The 14,438-nt window shown below is 31.6% G+C and overlaps 2 protein-coding genes across 3 annotated transcripts; both read left to right on the forward strand.

Moving 5' to 3' along the window:
- Nucleotides 1–999: 999 nt before the first annotated feature.
- On the forward strand, nt 1,000–3,543 carry LOC133673565 (F-box protein At1g11270-like). Its single transcript, XM_062094438.1, has 2 exons — nt 1,000–1,134; nt 1,937–3,543. The coding sequence occupies exon 2, from the start codon at nt 2,011–2,013 to the stop codon at nt 3,193–3,195; it is 1,185 nt and encodes a 394-aa protein (XP_061950422.1). The 5' UTR covers nt 1,000–1,134; nt 1,937–2,010; the 3' UTR covers nt 3,196–3,543.
- Nucleotides 3,544–6,696: 3,153 nt separating this feature from the next.
- Nucleotides 6,697–10,975, forward strand: LOC133672664 (probable RNA helicase SDE3). Of its 2 annotated transcripts, XR_009834883.1 has the most exons (4): nt 6,697–7,982; nt 8,329–8,550; nt 8,706–9,739; nt 10,711–10,975. XR_009834883.1 is itself a non-coding variant. In XM_062093146.1 (3 exons), the coding sequence occupies exons 1-3, from the start codon at nt 7,128–7,130 to the stop codon at nt 9,684–9,686; spliced, it is 2,058 nt and encodes a 685-aa protein (XP_061949130.1). In that variant the 5' UTR covers nt 6,698–7,127; the 3' UTR covers nt 9,687–10,975. The 2 variants fall into 2 exon arrangements, 1 of the variants encoding a protein (XP_061949130.1); XM_062093146.1 differs by having other exon boundaries at nt 6,698–7,982; nt 8,706–10,975.
- Nucleotides 10,976–14,438: the final 3,463 nt, after the last annotated feature.

Below are 14,438 nucleotides of genomic sequence, written 5' to 3' on the forward strand. Positions count from 1 at the left end.
ATAGAGAGAAACAGTAATTTCTCAAACCTTAGATGGAAAATGAAAAACAAACTAAAGAATAAATTTTTTTTGTAATTGTCCCAAAAAAAATATATTATTCAAGGTTACATAAAAAGAACACCCATAAATATTAGAAAAAAAATGTTATTGTATGGTGTGAAAGCTAAGTAAAAACTAAATGATATGTATACAAATGTTAAATTAAAGAGTTTATAAATAGATGAAGATATAAATATCTCATCTTTAAACATGGGTCATTAACTCAATTGTGTTTAATATATTTTTTTTAAGATAAATTTTTATTTAATAAAATGACAATAAAAAAAACATGCATATAAAATTGATTAAATAAAACTAAAATAAATATTTTTAAGTAAGACTGTATAAAAAGAATGTCCTTTAATATAAAAAAAATTGCAATCTAATTTATAAACTAAGTATATATTAAATGATATTCTATTAAAAAATCATAAATATTAGTTTTATTTATTTATTTTAAATAATATCAATTAAAACTGAATGTCACACTTATAGATATTTAATCTCTTTTAATTAATTTATATTTAAATAAAATAAATCAAAATTAAAAAAAAAAATTGTTCAACCTAATGCACCTAGTCCATTAACAATGAAGTTCAAATATATAGGCTTACAAGTCCAGGCTCATGCCCCTGACCTTTTATTTTTTTTCTATCCACTATAATATTTTTAAAAAAATAAAGATAAATAATATGTCGTTTGTCTATCAAAATTCAAGCATTCATGTTTAGAAAAATAAAAATTGTTTTTTTAGTCCAAAAGTAAGTTTTTAAGTTATTTTCACATGTAAACATCTAATAAATACCCTTAAAACATAAAAAAAATAATCAATTTATCAAACCAAATCCTCAAAAAGGGTCTTAAATAGAAAATTAAACTAGTAAACAGTAATTTAATTGATTTTTGTAACAAAACGATATATTAAAAGGGTCGAATTCAGATTACAATTTTAAATTGATTTTTTTTTTAATCATCAAAGACTTCAACATCTTAAAGTTTTCTTCACATAATACTGCCAAAACCCCCCGAGCCCCCCTAACTCCTCTCTCCCTCTCTCCCTCTCTCTCTCTCTGAGAGCATCAACACCAAACCCAGGTACGATAGCTATACACGTATACATGTATTTACGCCTTTTCTTCTTCTTCTTTCTGTTAATGAATTCTGGGTCATGATCTGAATTGGTTACTGTATTACACTTCCTGTGTTTGTTCAATCTTTGTTTAGTTCAACTGGTTTTCATTATTTCCGTGTTCTGTTCGTGGTTTGGTCAAAATTTTGCTTTTTCATTGTCTCAACATTTAAATCGGCATGATATTTGTTTAGTTCAATTGGGTTTTGATATTTCTACTTGTATGTTGTTTGGTTGGTCAAAAGTTTGCTTCTTCTTTTTTTATGAATCTATAGATAGTGTTACAACATTCGCTGTGTTTGTTTGATTCAATTGGGTTTTGATTATTTTACTTGTATGATGATGGCTTGGTTTAAAGATAGCTTCTTTCATTGTGGAAGTCTCTAAATCTGGATGATGATACACTGTTATGTGTGAATTTTTTCTCTACAGTAAAAAATTGTTGAAAAAGTGAGCTGTCTTTACTTTGTTGAATTAAAGTCTGATCTTTACTTTTGTTGTTGTGAGAAATTTGTTTGAATTGAAGAAGAAAACTTGTGGTGTTGTTGTTTTGATTGTGATTGTCAATGAAATTGATTTGAAGTAAATGGATGGGAATTCACTACATCAAAGGTGAATCGCAGTTATTTCATCTGTTGCTGATGTAGATTCATATAGATTGCATTGGGTATTTAGTATTTATGTAACTATGCATCAATTTGATTGTTTTCTTATGTTTGAATTCTGTTGTGATGTCTCATGAGGAATTTGATTTATGTTTCTCTGAAGATTTATGAGCAAGAGTAGGGTTTTGCGGCAAGAATTTTGACTTCACTGGAACGTCATAGTTTGTTTATCTTCTAATGAAGTCGAAGAGAAGACGTGTGAACAATTACAATGATGATGCACAAGGGGAAGCCATTTTGCCGCCTGAGATGTTTTGTGAGGTTTTGGCAAGACTTCCTGTGGAATCAATTCTTAGATTTAGAAGTGTTTGTAAGAGTTGGTGTAGGATGATCCAAAGTCCATACTTCATCAGCTTGCAACTGGGTGTGACAAAGAATAAACCATGTCGGTTTATTGTCCAATCACAACGTGAAGTTGATATGAGCAGCCTATATTTAGTTGATATCGAGGATCTTAAGGCTAGGGAGATTCAACTTGAGAAAATCAAGTGCCGCACTCGTCTCAAGTTTAAGCTGCCTGCCCTTGGAGTTAGATGTTTTTGCGATGGATTTCTCTGCATGGCTTCAGAAAAAAGGCTAGATCCTGTCTGTATATGCAATCCAATAACAAAAGAGAGTGTGATATTACCATTATCCAGGTCAAAAGCACATCTCGTCCGTCATAAGCTTGCTTTTGGCTTTGATCAGTCATCAGGCAAGTACAAAGTTATTCGAGACTATAGAACTAGCAGTAATAAGCATCTCAGCAAGTTCCAGATAATTACTCTTGGAGAAAGTTCGTGGAGACAGTTGAATCCCCCACAAAATCTATGCACATCTGATTGGGATGCTGCAGTGTTTTGGAATGGATCTCTCCACTGGATAATAGATGATAAAACTATCGATGAACCTATTCTTGCATTTGATCTAAGCAGTGAGACTTTCTATACCATTCCTTTTCATAGGTTGTGTCTTTCTCACGAATGTTATGAGTTACAGGTCTTGGGGGCATCTTTAACTATAGTGGAACATAACGGTCATATGATTAAAATTTGGGAAGTAGCTGGGAACAAGGTCAAAGGATTTTCTGCCAACTTTAGAGAGGAGCATGATACATATGTATGTTGGAACAAGTACTTTTTCTATAAAACAATTTCTCAGCTTAGCCACAAGAGTTTCATGTTACAGGTATGCATTACAGATAACAAAAATGTCAAAAAGGATTGGTTTACTCGTTTTGTCCCTGAAAAGGCGCAGTACTTCCACCAAGACATCCATGGCCTTCCTGAGCATTTCAACACTGCTCATTTCAAGCCCTCCTTTGTCTCGCCTAATGCACTCCTTTCAGTTCAAAGTCAGCTTCCTGTGTTAAAGAGCTCATAAACTTGGTTTCTGGTGAATGGGGAAATTGATTTGGATTTCATAGTTCCAAACCCGGCAATGCCACATTATGTAGCTTGTTTTTTATCAAAGGGGTGGTGTAGATTGGATGCCGTTGTCCATATAGGTCAACTACACAATCAAATACTAATATAGTTCTTCAGTTATTGCAGAATTTGAGACACGGTTGATGTTTATAACTTAAATTCAAATGTGGAACTAGTTGCTGTCCATTCTGTTGTTCACTTTTGTTTCTTCTGTTCTTGCGAACGGTGATTAATTGTACTATGATCTTATCATGGTTTTGGCCGTGCAATAGATGTTGTTGGAGGCATCCCATTTGATAGGCTATATATTTCACAACTCTTTAGGTCAATACGATTTTGGTGAAAAACATTAGAATTTGACAAACCGACCGGTTCGGTTTGGTTTTCACAACTCTTTGTGAATGTTATTTTTTTAAAATCGTATTGTTAAACCTACTAGTTTGGTTCGGTTTTGGTTTTATAAGCCTGAAACTGAAAAAACTGAACTGAACCCAAACTGGAAATAAACAAAAAAACCAAGCCAAACCGAAACCGGTCGATTTGAATCGGTTTTTGTTCTAAAATAACCGAACCGAAATTGGTTGGTTTGAACCGGTTTTGTTATTTTTCTAATATTCTAAAATAACCGAACCGAAACTGGTTGGTTTGAACCGGTTTTGTTATTTTTTTAATATAAAAACCAAACCGAACCGAAAATGATTTCTTCTAATATTATAAGTCTTATTCATATTAGGTTCATCACTTGGAATAACATTCAAATACACTTGAGGATCATAAACATAATGAGTGGAAATGTTTTTATCAAATTTCATAGTCATGCTGGTGTTATATAGTCTCCTACAAAATAAAAAAACAAGTCAAATTTCTAAATTTAATTGCATCTCATATTATTGATGCAAATAAACATTATTAAGACAATGATATATATATATATATATATATATATATAAAAAAAAAAAACTCACAACGAATACTTTCGCTCTTGTAACAACACTTTCTTTTCCCTTTTCCCTCTAACCTCGTTTCTTATACGGGTTTCCTCATATATCTCCATTAGAGTCGATTTACATTCAAGCTGTTTTTCCTGCAAATTAAATTGTTTGTTAAAAGTCTGACAAATAAACATTTAATTAAAACTTCAAGAAATAAATATACAACAAGCTGTCACAAGATGCTTTGCATGGTTGACACAAGAAATTACTCCTCGTTATACTAGATCATCAAACCATGAATTTCTTTATATATGTTTTGTGTACCGGAACGGGAGCGCCTTCTAAAAGTTTATGTTTTCATAAATTATTGAAACAATGCCGAATTACTCTATATGGCATACCTTAGTTTATATCTTTTTCACTTCTCAACGTCATTAGAACTGGCTTTCCTAATTGTTTTTTTATAAACATCATATCATAAATCACGCAATCTATTATAGAAATTTGTTAAAAAAAATACGATAAAGAAATTATAGAATACAAGTTTACAATAGTATAACATTAATTGATTTAAACTTACCTAGTTGCATTGTAGTATTTTCACACTCTTTTGACAAGCACCTCGTTGCTCTCATCCAACTAAATTCTTAATTGATTTCATACATTAATTAGTTTTTTAAATTTTAAAAGCTAATAACTCAAAGTAAAGATTATTTAATTATCTAACCTTAAAATTTATCTACCAAGCATCTAACATATCCATCCATTTAAAATATTCGTGAAGATGACTCTATTGAAACAATGGTTCTTCGAACAATTACTTATTGTAGAGGTGATCAAACATGCAAGATGAACCTGCAAATTATTTTATCAATTTTATTTTCATATAATTTAAAATTTAAATTAACTTAATACAAATAAATAACTTCAATATTGAAAAAAAAAATTAATTATCTAAAGAGATCGCCTTTCTATTCTGCAATAATTTTTTCTCAAACAAGCTTTATCAAAGAGGGGATGCTTACTTTGTTATCTTTATTGGTTGAGCCTTGATCTTTAATGTAACAACTCTAATTTATACAAAAAAAAAAACTTCTAACAAGATATCAAGTCATAGTTATTGAAATTAGAGTAATTTTTTATAACTTTACTCTTTTTTAATTATCATAATCCCTACTAAAATTTCGATAAAATTTCTTCTAATATTTGATAATTTCAAGTATCGACATCAATATAATAACACTCAAATCAAAATCAATTATCAATCCATTTCATTAAGGACCGTATCTTATAAATATCTTAACAACATCCCCCATATCATTTTAACATAATTAATTTAATGCACTACTAAAACCACAAAATTAAATGATGAGGAAATGGGCATAAGAAACACATTATTACTACTTTAAATACAAATTATTTTCTAGTACAACATTAGAATTCATATACTTCAGTTTACATACCAAGAATAGTATTTAAGGAGTTGCAATTCATAATCTATAAATACAAAATTATATGCAAACTCCTCCTATTAACTAAAAAAGGAAATTAATAACAAAAAATTACTCTTGACAATCCTAGATCTAAAACAAGGATTAATAATAGAATATATTAATTGTCAATATGAATTAAACATGATTTCAAATAATTCTCAATGAATTCATTTCTGATTATAATTTATCCTTTTTATTCTAATCAATCAAAAGATTACTCTTGACAATCCTAGACCTGGAACAAGGATTAACATGATAATATACTAATTGCCAATATGAATTAAATATGATTTCAAATAATTCTCAACGAATTCATTCCTAATTATAATTTACTCTTTTTATTCTAATCATTCAACAACTACTGAGGTAGATTTCAATGTTTAATATTTTTTTCAGTTCTTGAGGTCATCTTTCTTAAATGATTTAACAACTTGGCTATCCAACTTAATATCCAATTAATCAAATTATTTGTCATGGATACTAATTCAATTGAAAATCCTCATTCAGCTACGCATCAATCCGACAAACCCTTCTAGTTGCTAATTATTCAAGCATTTTTATTTAAAAACCAATAAATTCAGTAATTCCAACGAGATACTGGTCAATCCAGTAATTTTATTTAAACATCAATTATTTTGACTTTTTTATTTTTAGAGCAAAAAAATCTAGTAAACCAAATAAAAAATATCAATTAATCTGACAATTCTATTTATATGCTATTTATTCTGACATCTCCATTTAGAAGTCAATAAATCTGGTAATTATAATTGGATATTAATTGATTCGGCAATCCTAATTGAATGCTTATTACTTCAGCGTTTTTATTTGAAAACTAATAAATTCAGTAATTTTCACTAGATATCAATCAACCACGATTAAACCTTAGCGAAAAAGAAAAGCTTGTAGAAAATATTTCTAAAAAACTAAGGTTTTACCTCAGTTTATAAAAATACAATTTGATTTTGTATCCTTACATTAAAAAAAAAAAACAAAAAAGGTATCCATACATGATAGTGGCTTTTCAACTTTCAGTATCAGATGCAGCTCTACTCCACCACTGATAAATAATAAGTCAGTCCTTCTTTAATATATTTTTTTGTTCCATCACCCTTTCTTTGATGCCTGCATCCTAATTTCTATCATCATTTGGTTCACCAGAAAATGAAAAGCTGTGCTCATCTATTCCATTTCCATCTCACAAGATTTCTGTTTGGAGTTTAGTCCAGATACGATACTGCGTGCTTTTTAAGTTTTATGTTTTCTTCTTCTAAAAATCCCAGTCCCCCAATTTTCTAGCTAGCAAGTATCAAAGAACTAGGGGAGTTTCACCCATGCATGGGGTTCTAGGGAAATAATTCGTGGAGAAGGCGATCCCTGATCGAAACTGTCGCTGTTATTTTCTTGGGAACCAAACATCAACTTTAAGTATTTGGGTGTGTTTTTGTTGTAGAAGGTCGGTCAACATGTCTGGGTGTCTTGACTTCTTAAAGTGTGTGCTTTGTTGTGTAGAAGAACATGAAGAAGATCTCCTTGAAGTGCTAGGTTCAAGGTCAACAAGTAATTCATCAGATGTTGGATCAAGATTCACTAGGTCTGTGGGAAGAGTCTCTGATAGACTTCTGGGTTCCAATAATTACACATATGCACCTATATATTCCTGTGATCCACCTACATCGTCCCCTGCAGTACCTCAATCTTCATCAAGATTTCTCTCACCTTCTTCAATTCCAACACCTTCATGGCCTAACCCCACAACATCATCTTCTAATCAACCTCGATCCTTACATATACCGGCAACATTTTCTTCTAGACCCTCTCCACCTGCACCTTCAACAACTTCGTCGAATGCATCCCCTCAAGCTACAACGTTGTCATTCACATCATCTCCATTTCCACCTCCACATTCAACTTCTTCATCAAAATCATCCCATAAAGCTCATCCTACTGCTTTCCATCCATCCCCGTCTCCCAAACCACTCCCATCATTCATTAAAGCAGGATCCTCATCTTCTAAACCTTCTCCATCTTCGCCTAAAGCATCCCCATCTTCCCCAGGACCATCTTCATCATCCTCTAAACAGCCCCCATCCTTCAAACGAACTCTGTCTCAGGTTTCCCCAGATTCAATTAATGAGCAGACAAAGGTCAGCTACACGTGGGTTCAAAAGGGTATGTCACCTGTATATGCGATTCCTAAGGATATTGAGGACTTGATCAAGAGAGACAAGGTGCCTGGAGTTCTTAATGAACCGCTGTCTCTTTCGACATACAAGGATTATTTTGCAGCACTTCTGTATGCCGAAGACTTCTACATTGAGGTACTGATTAAATGTGTTCCTTTTGATGTACATTAGAGCACTATTTTCACATAAAAAGCTTCTTATGAAAACTTGTTGCCTCAACATTTGAATTGTTGTTCATGATGATCATTGAGAGTGTGACATTTTGAAGTAATCTACAAACTGAAATATGAGTCAAGGCTGACCAAACTTTTTCCATGGCTATAGTTTTAAAGGAGGCAAAATGAAGGGCTTCCTAAGGTGCTGAGTGAAGAGTTTAGAAGTTCTTATTTGTTGCATTCTATATATAGAGTACAATTTTCTGGTTTCAAATTTCTTGTTTGTGCACTGAGATCTGGATCATTGTGTGCCTTGTTTGAATCAGAAATGGAGTGAATTTAAATTGGAGAATATTACTCTCAAGTTGCAACGTGCAGAAATCATTAAGAAGTCACGCAGGAATGAATACCTCAATGAAACTTATGAGAAGGATGATAAGATCTTTGTAGAATTTGAGATTGACTCTTGTTGTGAGAGACGGCCGTTTCTTTTGTCCAGAGACTTTGCCTTTGCACGACCTTCAGGTCAAAAGACCGAGCCATGTCAGGTTAGCGTCCTCAACTTCTAGTTACCATATGCTGTGAAGAATGCCATTTCACTTTGGGGATGAAGCAGATGGTGGAAATCAAGCATTATTTAACTTGAGCTTCATTTAGTGCAGTCAACTTATTGACATCGTTAATGTTTTCAAATTCACACCAGGGTATTATATATCGTGTGGAGAGGAGCACTCGTGTATTGGTTGAATTTGGTGAAGATTTTCTTTTGCAGCATCATTCAACCCGTAAATATGATGTTAGCTTCTCATTTAACAGAGTTTGTTTGAAAAGGGCTCACCAAGCAATTGAAGCGGCTTCAGATCCTTTATTTAAAAGTTTTCTTTTCCCTGATGGTGTCTCCAAAAAGATATTCCCAATCTCTACACCTCTCCACTTTTGCAATCATAAACTTGATGTGTATCAAAGCTCTGCAGTTCGTGAGATTTTGAGCTTCCAAGGACCACCGCCTTATCTTGTTGAAGGTCCACTCTGTTCAAAAAAGTTTTCAAAACAACTATCAACGACCGGATTGGTAATCCAGGAAGCAGTGCTCCAAATTTATCAAAGCTCGTCAAAGCTTCGGATTCTTATATGTGCACCCATTAACAGAACATGTGATTTGCTGATGCAAAGCTTAAACAATGACATTCCAGAGTCAGATATGTTTCGAGCAAATGCTGCTTTTCGAGAGATTGATGGGGTGCCTATTGACATCCTACCATCGTGTGCTTACAAAGGGGAGTGTTTTACGTGTCCATCTCTTCAGGAGCTCCGGAAATTTAGAGTAATCTTGTCTACTTTTGTTAGTAGCTTTCGGCTGCGTAATGAAGGGATAGCTGCTGGTCATTTTAGTCATATATTTTTGGTTGATGCTTCATCAGCTACTGAGCCAGAAGCAATGGTGCCTCTGGCGAATTTGGCTAGTGAGGAGACAGCAGTGATAGTTACTGGTGCACCAAGAAACCATTCAGGCTGGGTTCGCTCCAACATTGCAAGGAAGAATGGACTAATGACATCCTACTTTGAAAGACTTCGCAATAGCAAGCCATACCGGAGTTTACTTCCACAGTTTATCACACAGCTGGCTGATCCCGAGAAAGAATCAGTTGGTGATTACAGCTATGCATCTGTATCTTATGACTAAGGTGTTCTTCCATATCTGCAACGCCGTGATACTCTTAACTCATTGGATTTCCTGTAAGCTTTCTCATTGCCTGGTCTTGTGTATATATGAGTGAAATACGAAGAGAGTTCTTCTGTAAGTTGACTCAAATTTACCGATTGTTTGCTTGACTAGAAAAATTCAAGTAGAATAATTTTCTTTCTTGTGGTTTATTGCTTTCTGCTGTAGTGCAGTTTATGTGGTGGTTTTGTTTTAATCACTTAAAAAGTTCTTTTTTATATACTTAAAAAGTAGAGAATTTAAAATTTTGATCTTGGGTTTTCATTGTTTTGCTGTTTATGCCAATAATTTTGAGCATGTGTTTTGGTTTCTGCATTTTTTATGTTTCGTGGGTTATTGATTGGTCTTCATCTGCCTTGCTGACGAATATAAGGTTAAAAGCTTTCTCCAGCATCTTGCTTCTGACTACAATGTTGGTCAAGCATATAAGAGGCCAGTCAGTTGCCTAAAGGGATGCTTGGAAAATTATCGAAGCAAATGCAGAGCAGGGCATTTCATGACCAAATTCATGTTTTGCTTTCATTTTTTAGTGTTCCAAAATGGTCTCTGCCTAAACTGTAAAGACAAATTGGATGTAAGGCGTGTGATGTAACATTTTGGCCCTGCCATTGCATTCAGGATTCAGCAAATGGAGTTAAAATCACCCTGTCATATAAGACTTCAGATACAAGGCCAAAACATTCTGCTGTGAAATCAAAGTTATAATTAACAGTTTCATGAATTGTGTGTGTGTAAACATAGAAAGAGAGGCTTACTCTTTTCTGTCAGTTAAAAAAACAAGGGTTACTTCTCTAACATCTTTTTTTTTTAAAAAAAAAAAGGGTAAAGAGAGGTACAAGAAAACTAGAAAATAAAATGAAAGAACTTGTTTCCATTTTCATACAAACACAAGTCCTTAAGGCCAAGCCAGCTGGTCTGCACAAAACCTAGGCTTCTGTATTTGATCTTCAATCTCTGACACGAACTTGATTCTATCCTTTGGCAGTGGTTTCTGCTTTGTGGTAGAAGAAGAAGAAGACATAGCAGCAGCAGCAGCACAAGAAGAGGTCTAAGAGAAGAAGAAGGTAATGTGGATACAAAAACCATGTTTGTGTTTTGAGGACGAACAAGTTGTGACAACAAAAGTACAAGAGAAGCCACAAAAGGAGGTTTTTTTTGTTGAATGTTTTTTTAGATAAGGAAATGAATTTGGACACGAAGGGTTTGTGGCTTGTCACTTATTTATATAGTGATCACTAGTTTACAAGAAAGATGTTTGTCGCATCACATAATCAATGTGTTTCTGTCAATTTAACTGATTTAAAAGCAACCTAAATTACTATTAAAAAAAGTAAGAATAAAATTAAAAAAAATTAAAAATTAAAAAGAAATGAAAAAAATAAGCTTCATTGTTCATATAGGTAATATGAGCAGCAAGGGTGTTCAAAAAATCAGCCCCTCTATAATATTATCTAACTCTACCCAACCTATTAAAATTAGATAATATAAATATTACGGAAGGTAACGGAGTAAAAAAAACCTAAGAAATGAATATCATGAGTTAGGTGACAAGTCATGATTTTTAAAACATGGTCAACCCAACCCAACTAGTATATTCTATAGCAACAAACTCAATTTATTTTTATATATTCTAACTGCTTTTTACAATTAATTCTTTCATTTTAGTCGATTGATTCAATTGATAATAGAAACAAACACAAACATGAACTTGAATGACTAAATTATAAGGAAAACAATTATACCAAACAACACATATTTGAAATATTATCAAAAAAATAATATTTTTTATTTTTAAAAATAAATTTCATCTATATAAAACATATATATATATATATAGATGAATCATAATAATATCTTCAAAAATTAAATACATACATGTCACACATATATGGTGTCATGGTGATCGTCTTCCCAAATTAAGCTTTTAGGTGTGTAGAAACAATAAGAAATTCTTACCTTTTTATAGTTTAAAATGTTTGGAATCGCCACATAGTATTTTGGTTATTAGAAATCTTAACTACTCTTCAAAGTCTAGAATTACAAGGATTTTTCATGAATGGTCCATGTTTTGGTAACATGCCCATGGATTGTGATCGAGTAACCTACCCATGATTTATGATCAGGTGACCTGCCCATTGTGAAAAATATCTAGGATCTTTTATAAGTGAAATGATTGATTTTGAGTGATGATATTTTTTAATGGTGTATTGGATTTTTTTTAGAAAATGTCTTGCCTTTCTTTTTTAGATGAATCATCTTCTCATATTTTTTGGATTGTCCTTGTTGGACTTCTAATCATAAAATTGAGCCTTGTTGAGCTCAGAACCTTGTTAAGTCCTTATTTGATGGAGTCTTGCTAGACTCTTCTTTGATAAAACCTTGATGGGTTTTTGATTAACTTGAGCCTTACTAGGTTCAGAACCTTATTAGGTCTTTATTTGCTAGAGTTTTGTTGAACTCTTTCATTGTTAAAAGATTGTTGGGTTTTTAATCAACTAAAGCCTTGCTAGGCTTAGAATCAGTTTGGTTATTTTTTTTATAAAAACCAAATCGAACCGAAAATAATCACCCCTAATATTACAAGTCTTATTCTTATTAGGTCCATCACTTGCAACAACATTCAAACACAGTTGAGGATGATAAAGAGAATGTGTGGAAATGTCTTCCTCAATTTTCATAGTCATACTGGTGTTATATAATCTCCTACAAAATAAAAAATAAAAAACAAGTCAAATCCCTAAATTTAATTGCATCTCATATTATTGATGCAAATAAACATTATTAAAACAATGATATATAAACTCACAATTAACACTTTCGCTCTTGTATCAACACTCTCTTTCTCCTTTTCTCTCTATCCTCATTCCTTATATGAGTTTCCTCATATATCTCCATTAGAGTCGATTCATATCTATGTTGTTTTTTCTGCAAATTAAATTGTTTGTTAAAAGTCTCACAAATAAACATTTAATTAAAACTTTAAGAAATAAATATACAACAAGCTCTTACAAGATATTTTGTATGGTTGACACAAGAAATTACTCTTCCGCTATGCTAGATCATCAAACCACGAATTTCTTTATATGTGTTTTGTGTACCGGATCGGTAGCGCCTTCTAAAAGTTTATGTTTTCATAAATTGTTGAAACAATGCTCAATTACTCTATGTTCTTTTTCACTTCTCAACGTCATTAGAACTGGCTTTTCTAAAAAAACAATTATAGGCATTAAACTATAAATCACGCAATCTATTATAGAAATTTGTTAAAAAATTAAGATAAAGAAATTATAGAATACAAGTTTACAATAGTATAACATTAATTGATTTAAACTTATCTAGTTGCATTGTAGTATTTCCACACTCTTTTGACAAGTACCTGGTTGCTCTCATCCAACTAAATTCTTAATTGATTTCATACATTAATTAGTTTTTAAACTTTTAAAAGCTAATAACTCAAAGTAGAGATTATTTAATTCTCTAACCTTAAAATTTCTCTACCAAGCATCTAACATATTCATCCATTTAAGATAATCGTGAAGATGACTCTATTGAAACAATAGTTCTTCAAACAATTACTTATTATAGAAGTGATCGAACATGCAAGGTGAACCTGCAAATCATTTCATCAATTTTATTTTCATGTAATGTAAAACTTAAATTAACTTAATACAAATAAATAACTTCAATATTAAGACAAAATATCAATTATCTAAAGAGATCACCTTTCTCTTCAGCAATAATGTTTTCTCAAACAAGCTCTATCAAAAAAGGAATGCTTACTTTTTTTATCTTTATTGGTTGAGCCTTTATCTTTAATGTAACAACTCTAATTTTTACAAGAAATACTTCTAACAAAATATCAAGTCATAGTTATTGAAACTAGAGTAATATTTTTTTTATAACTTTACTCTTTTTTTAATTATCATAATCCCTATTAAAATTTCGATAAAGTTTCTTCTAATATTTGACAATTCCAAGTATCGACAACAATATAATAATAATCAAATCAATCATCAATCATCAATCCATTTCATTAAGGACTGCATCTCGTCAATATCTTAACAACATCACTCCATATCATGTTAACATAATTAATATAGTACACTACTAAAACAACGCAAAATTAAATAATGAGGAAATGGGTATAAGAAACACATTGTTACTACTTTAAATACAAGTTCTTTTCTAGTATAACATTAGAATTCATATACTTTAATTTACATACCAAGAAGAGTATTTAAGGAGTTACAATTCATAACCTATAAACACAAAATTATATACAATCTCCTCCTATTAACTAAAACATGAAAGTAATAACAAAAGATTACTCTTGACAATCCTAGATCTAGAACAAGGATTAACAATAGAATATTTATGGATTAAACATGATTTCAAATAATTCTCAATGAATTCATTTCTAATTATAACTTACACTTTTTATTCTAATCAATCAAAAAAGTACTCTTGACAATCCTAGACCTGGAACAAGGATTAATATGATAGTATACTAATTGCCAATATGAATTAAACATTAAACATGATTTCAAATAATTTTCAACGAATTCATTCCTAATTATAAATTACTCTTTTTATTCTAATCACTCAACAACTACTCAAGTAGATTTCTATGTTCAATATTTTCTTCTGTTTTTGAGGTCATCTTTCTTAAATGATTTAACAACTTGGCTATCCTACTTAATATCCAATTAATCA

Source organism: Populus nigra, chromosome 14 (assembly GCF_951802175.1).
Source record: "Populus nigra chromosome 14, ddPopNigr1.1, whole genome shotgun sequence".
Taxonomy (NCBI): Eukaryota; Viridiplantae; Streptophyta; class Magnoliopsida; order Malpighiales; family Salicaceae; genus Populus; species Populus nigra.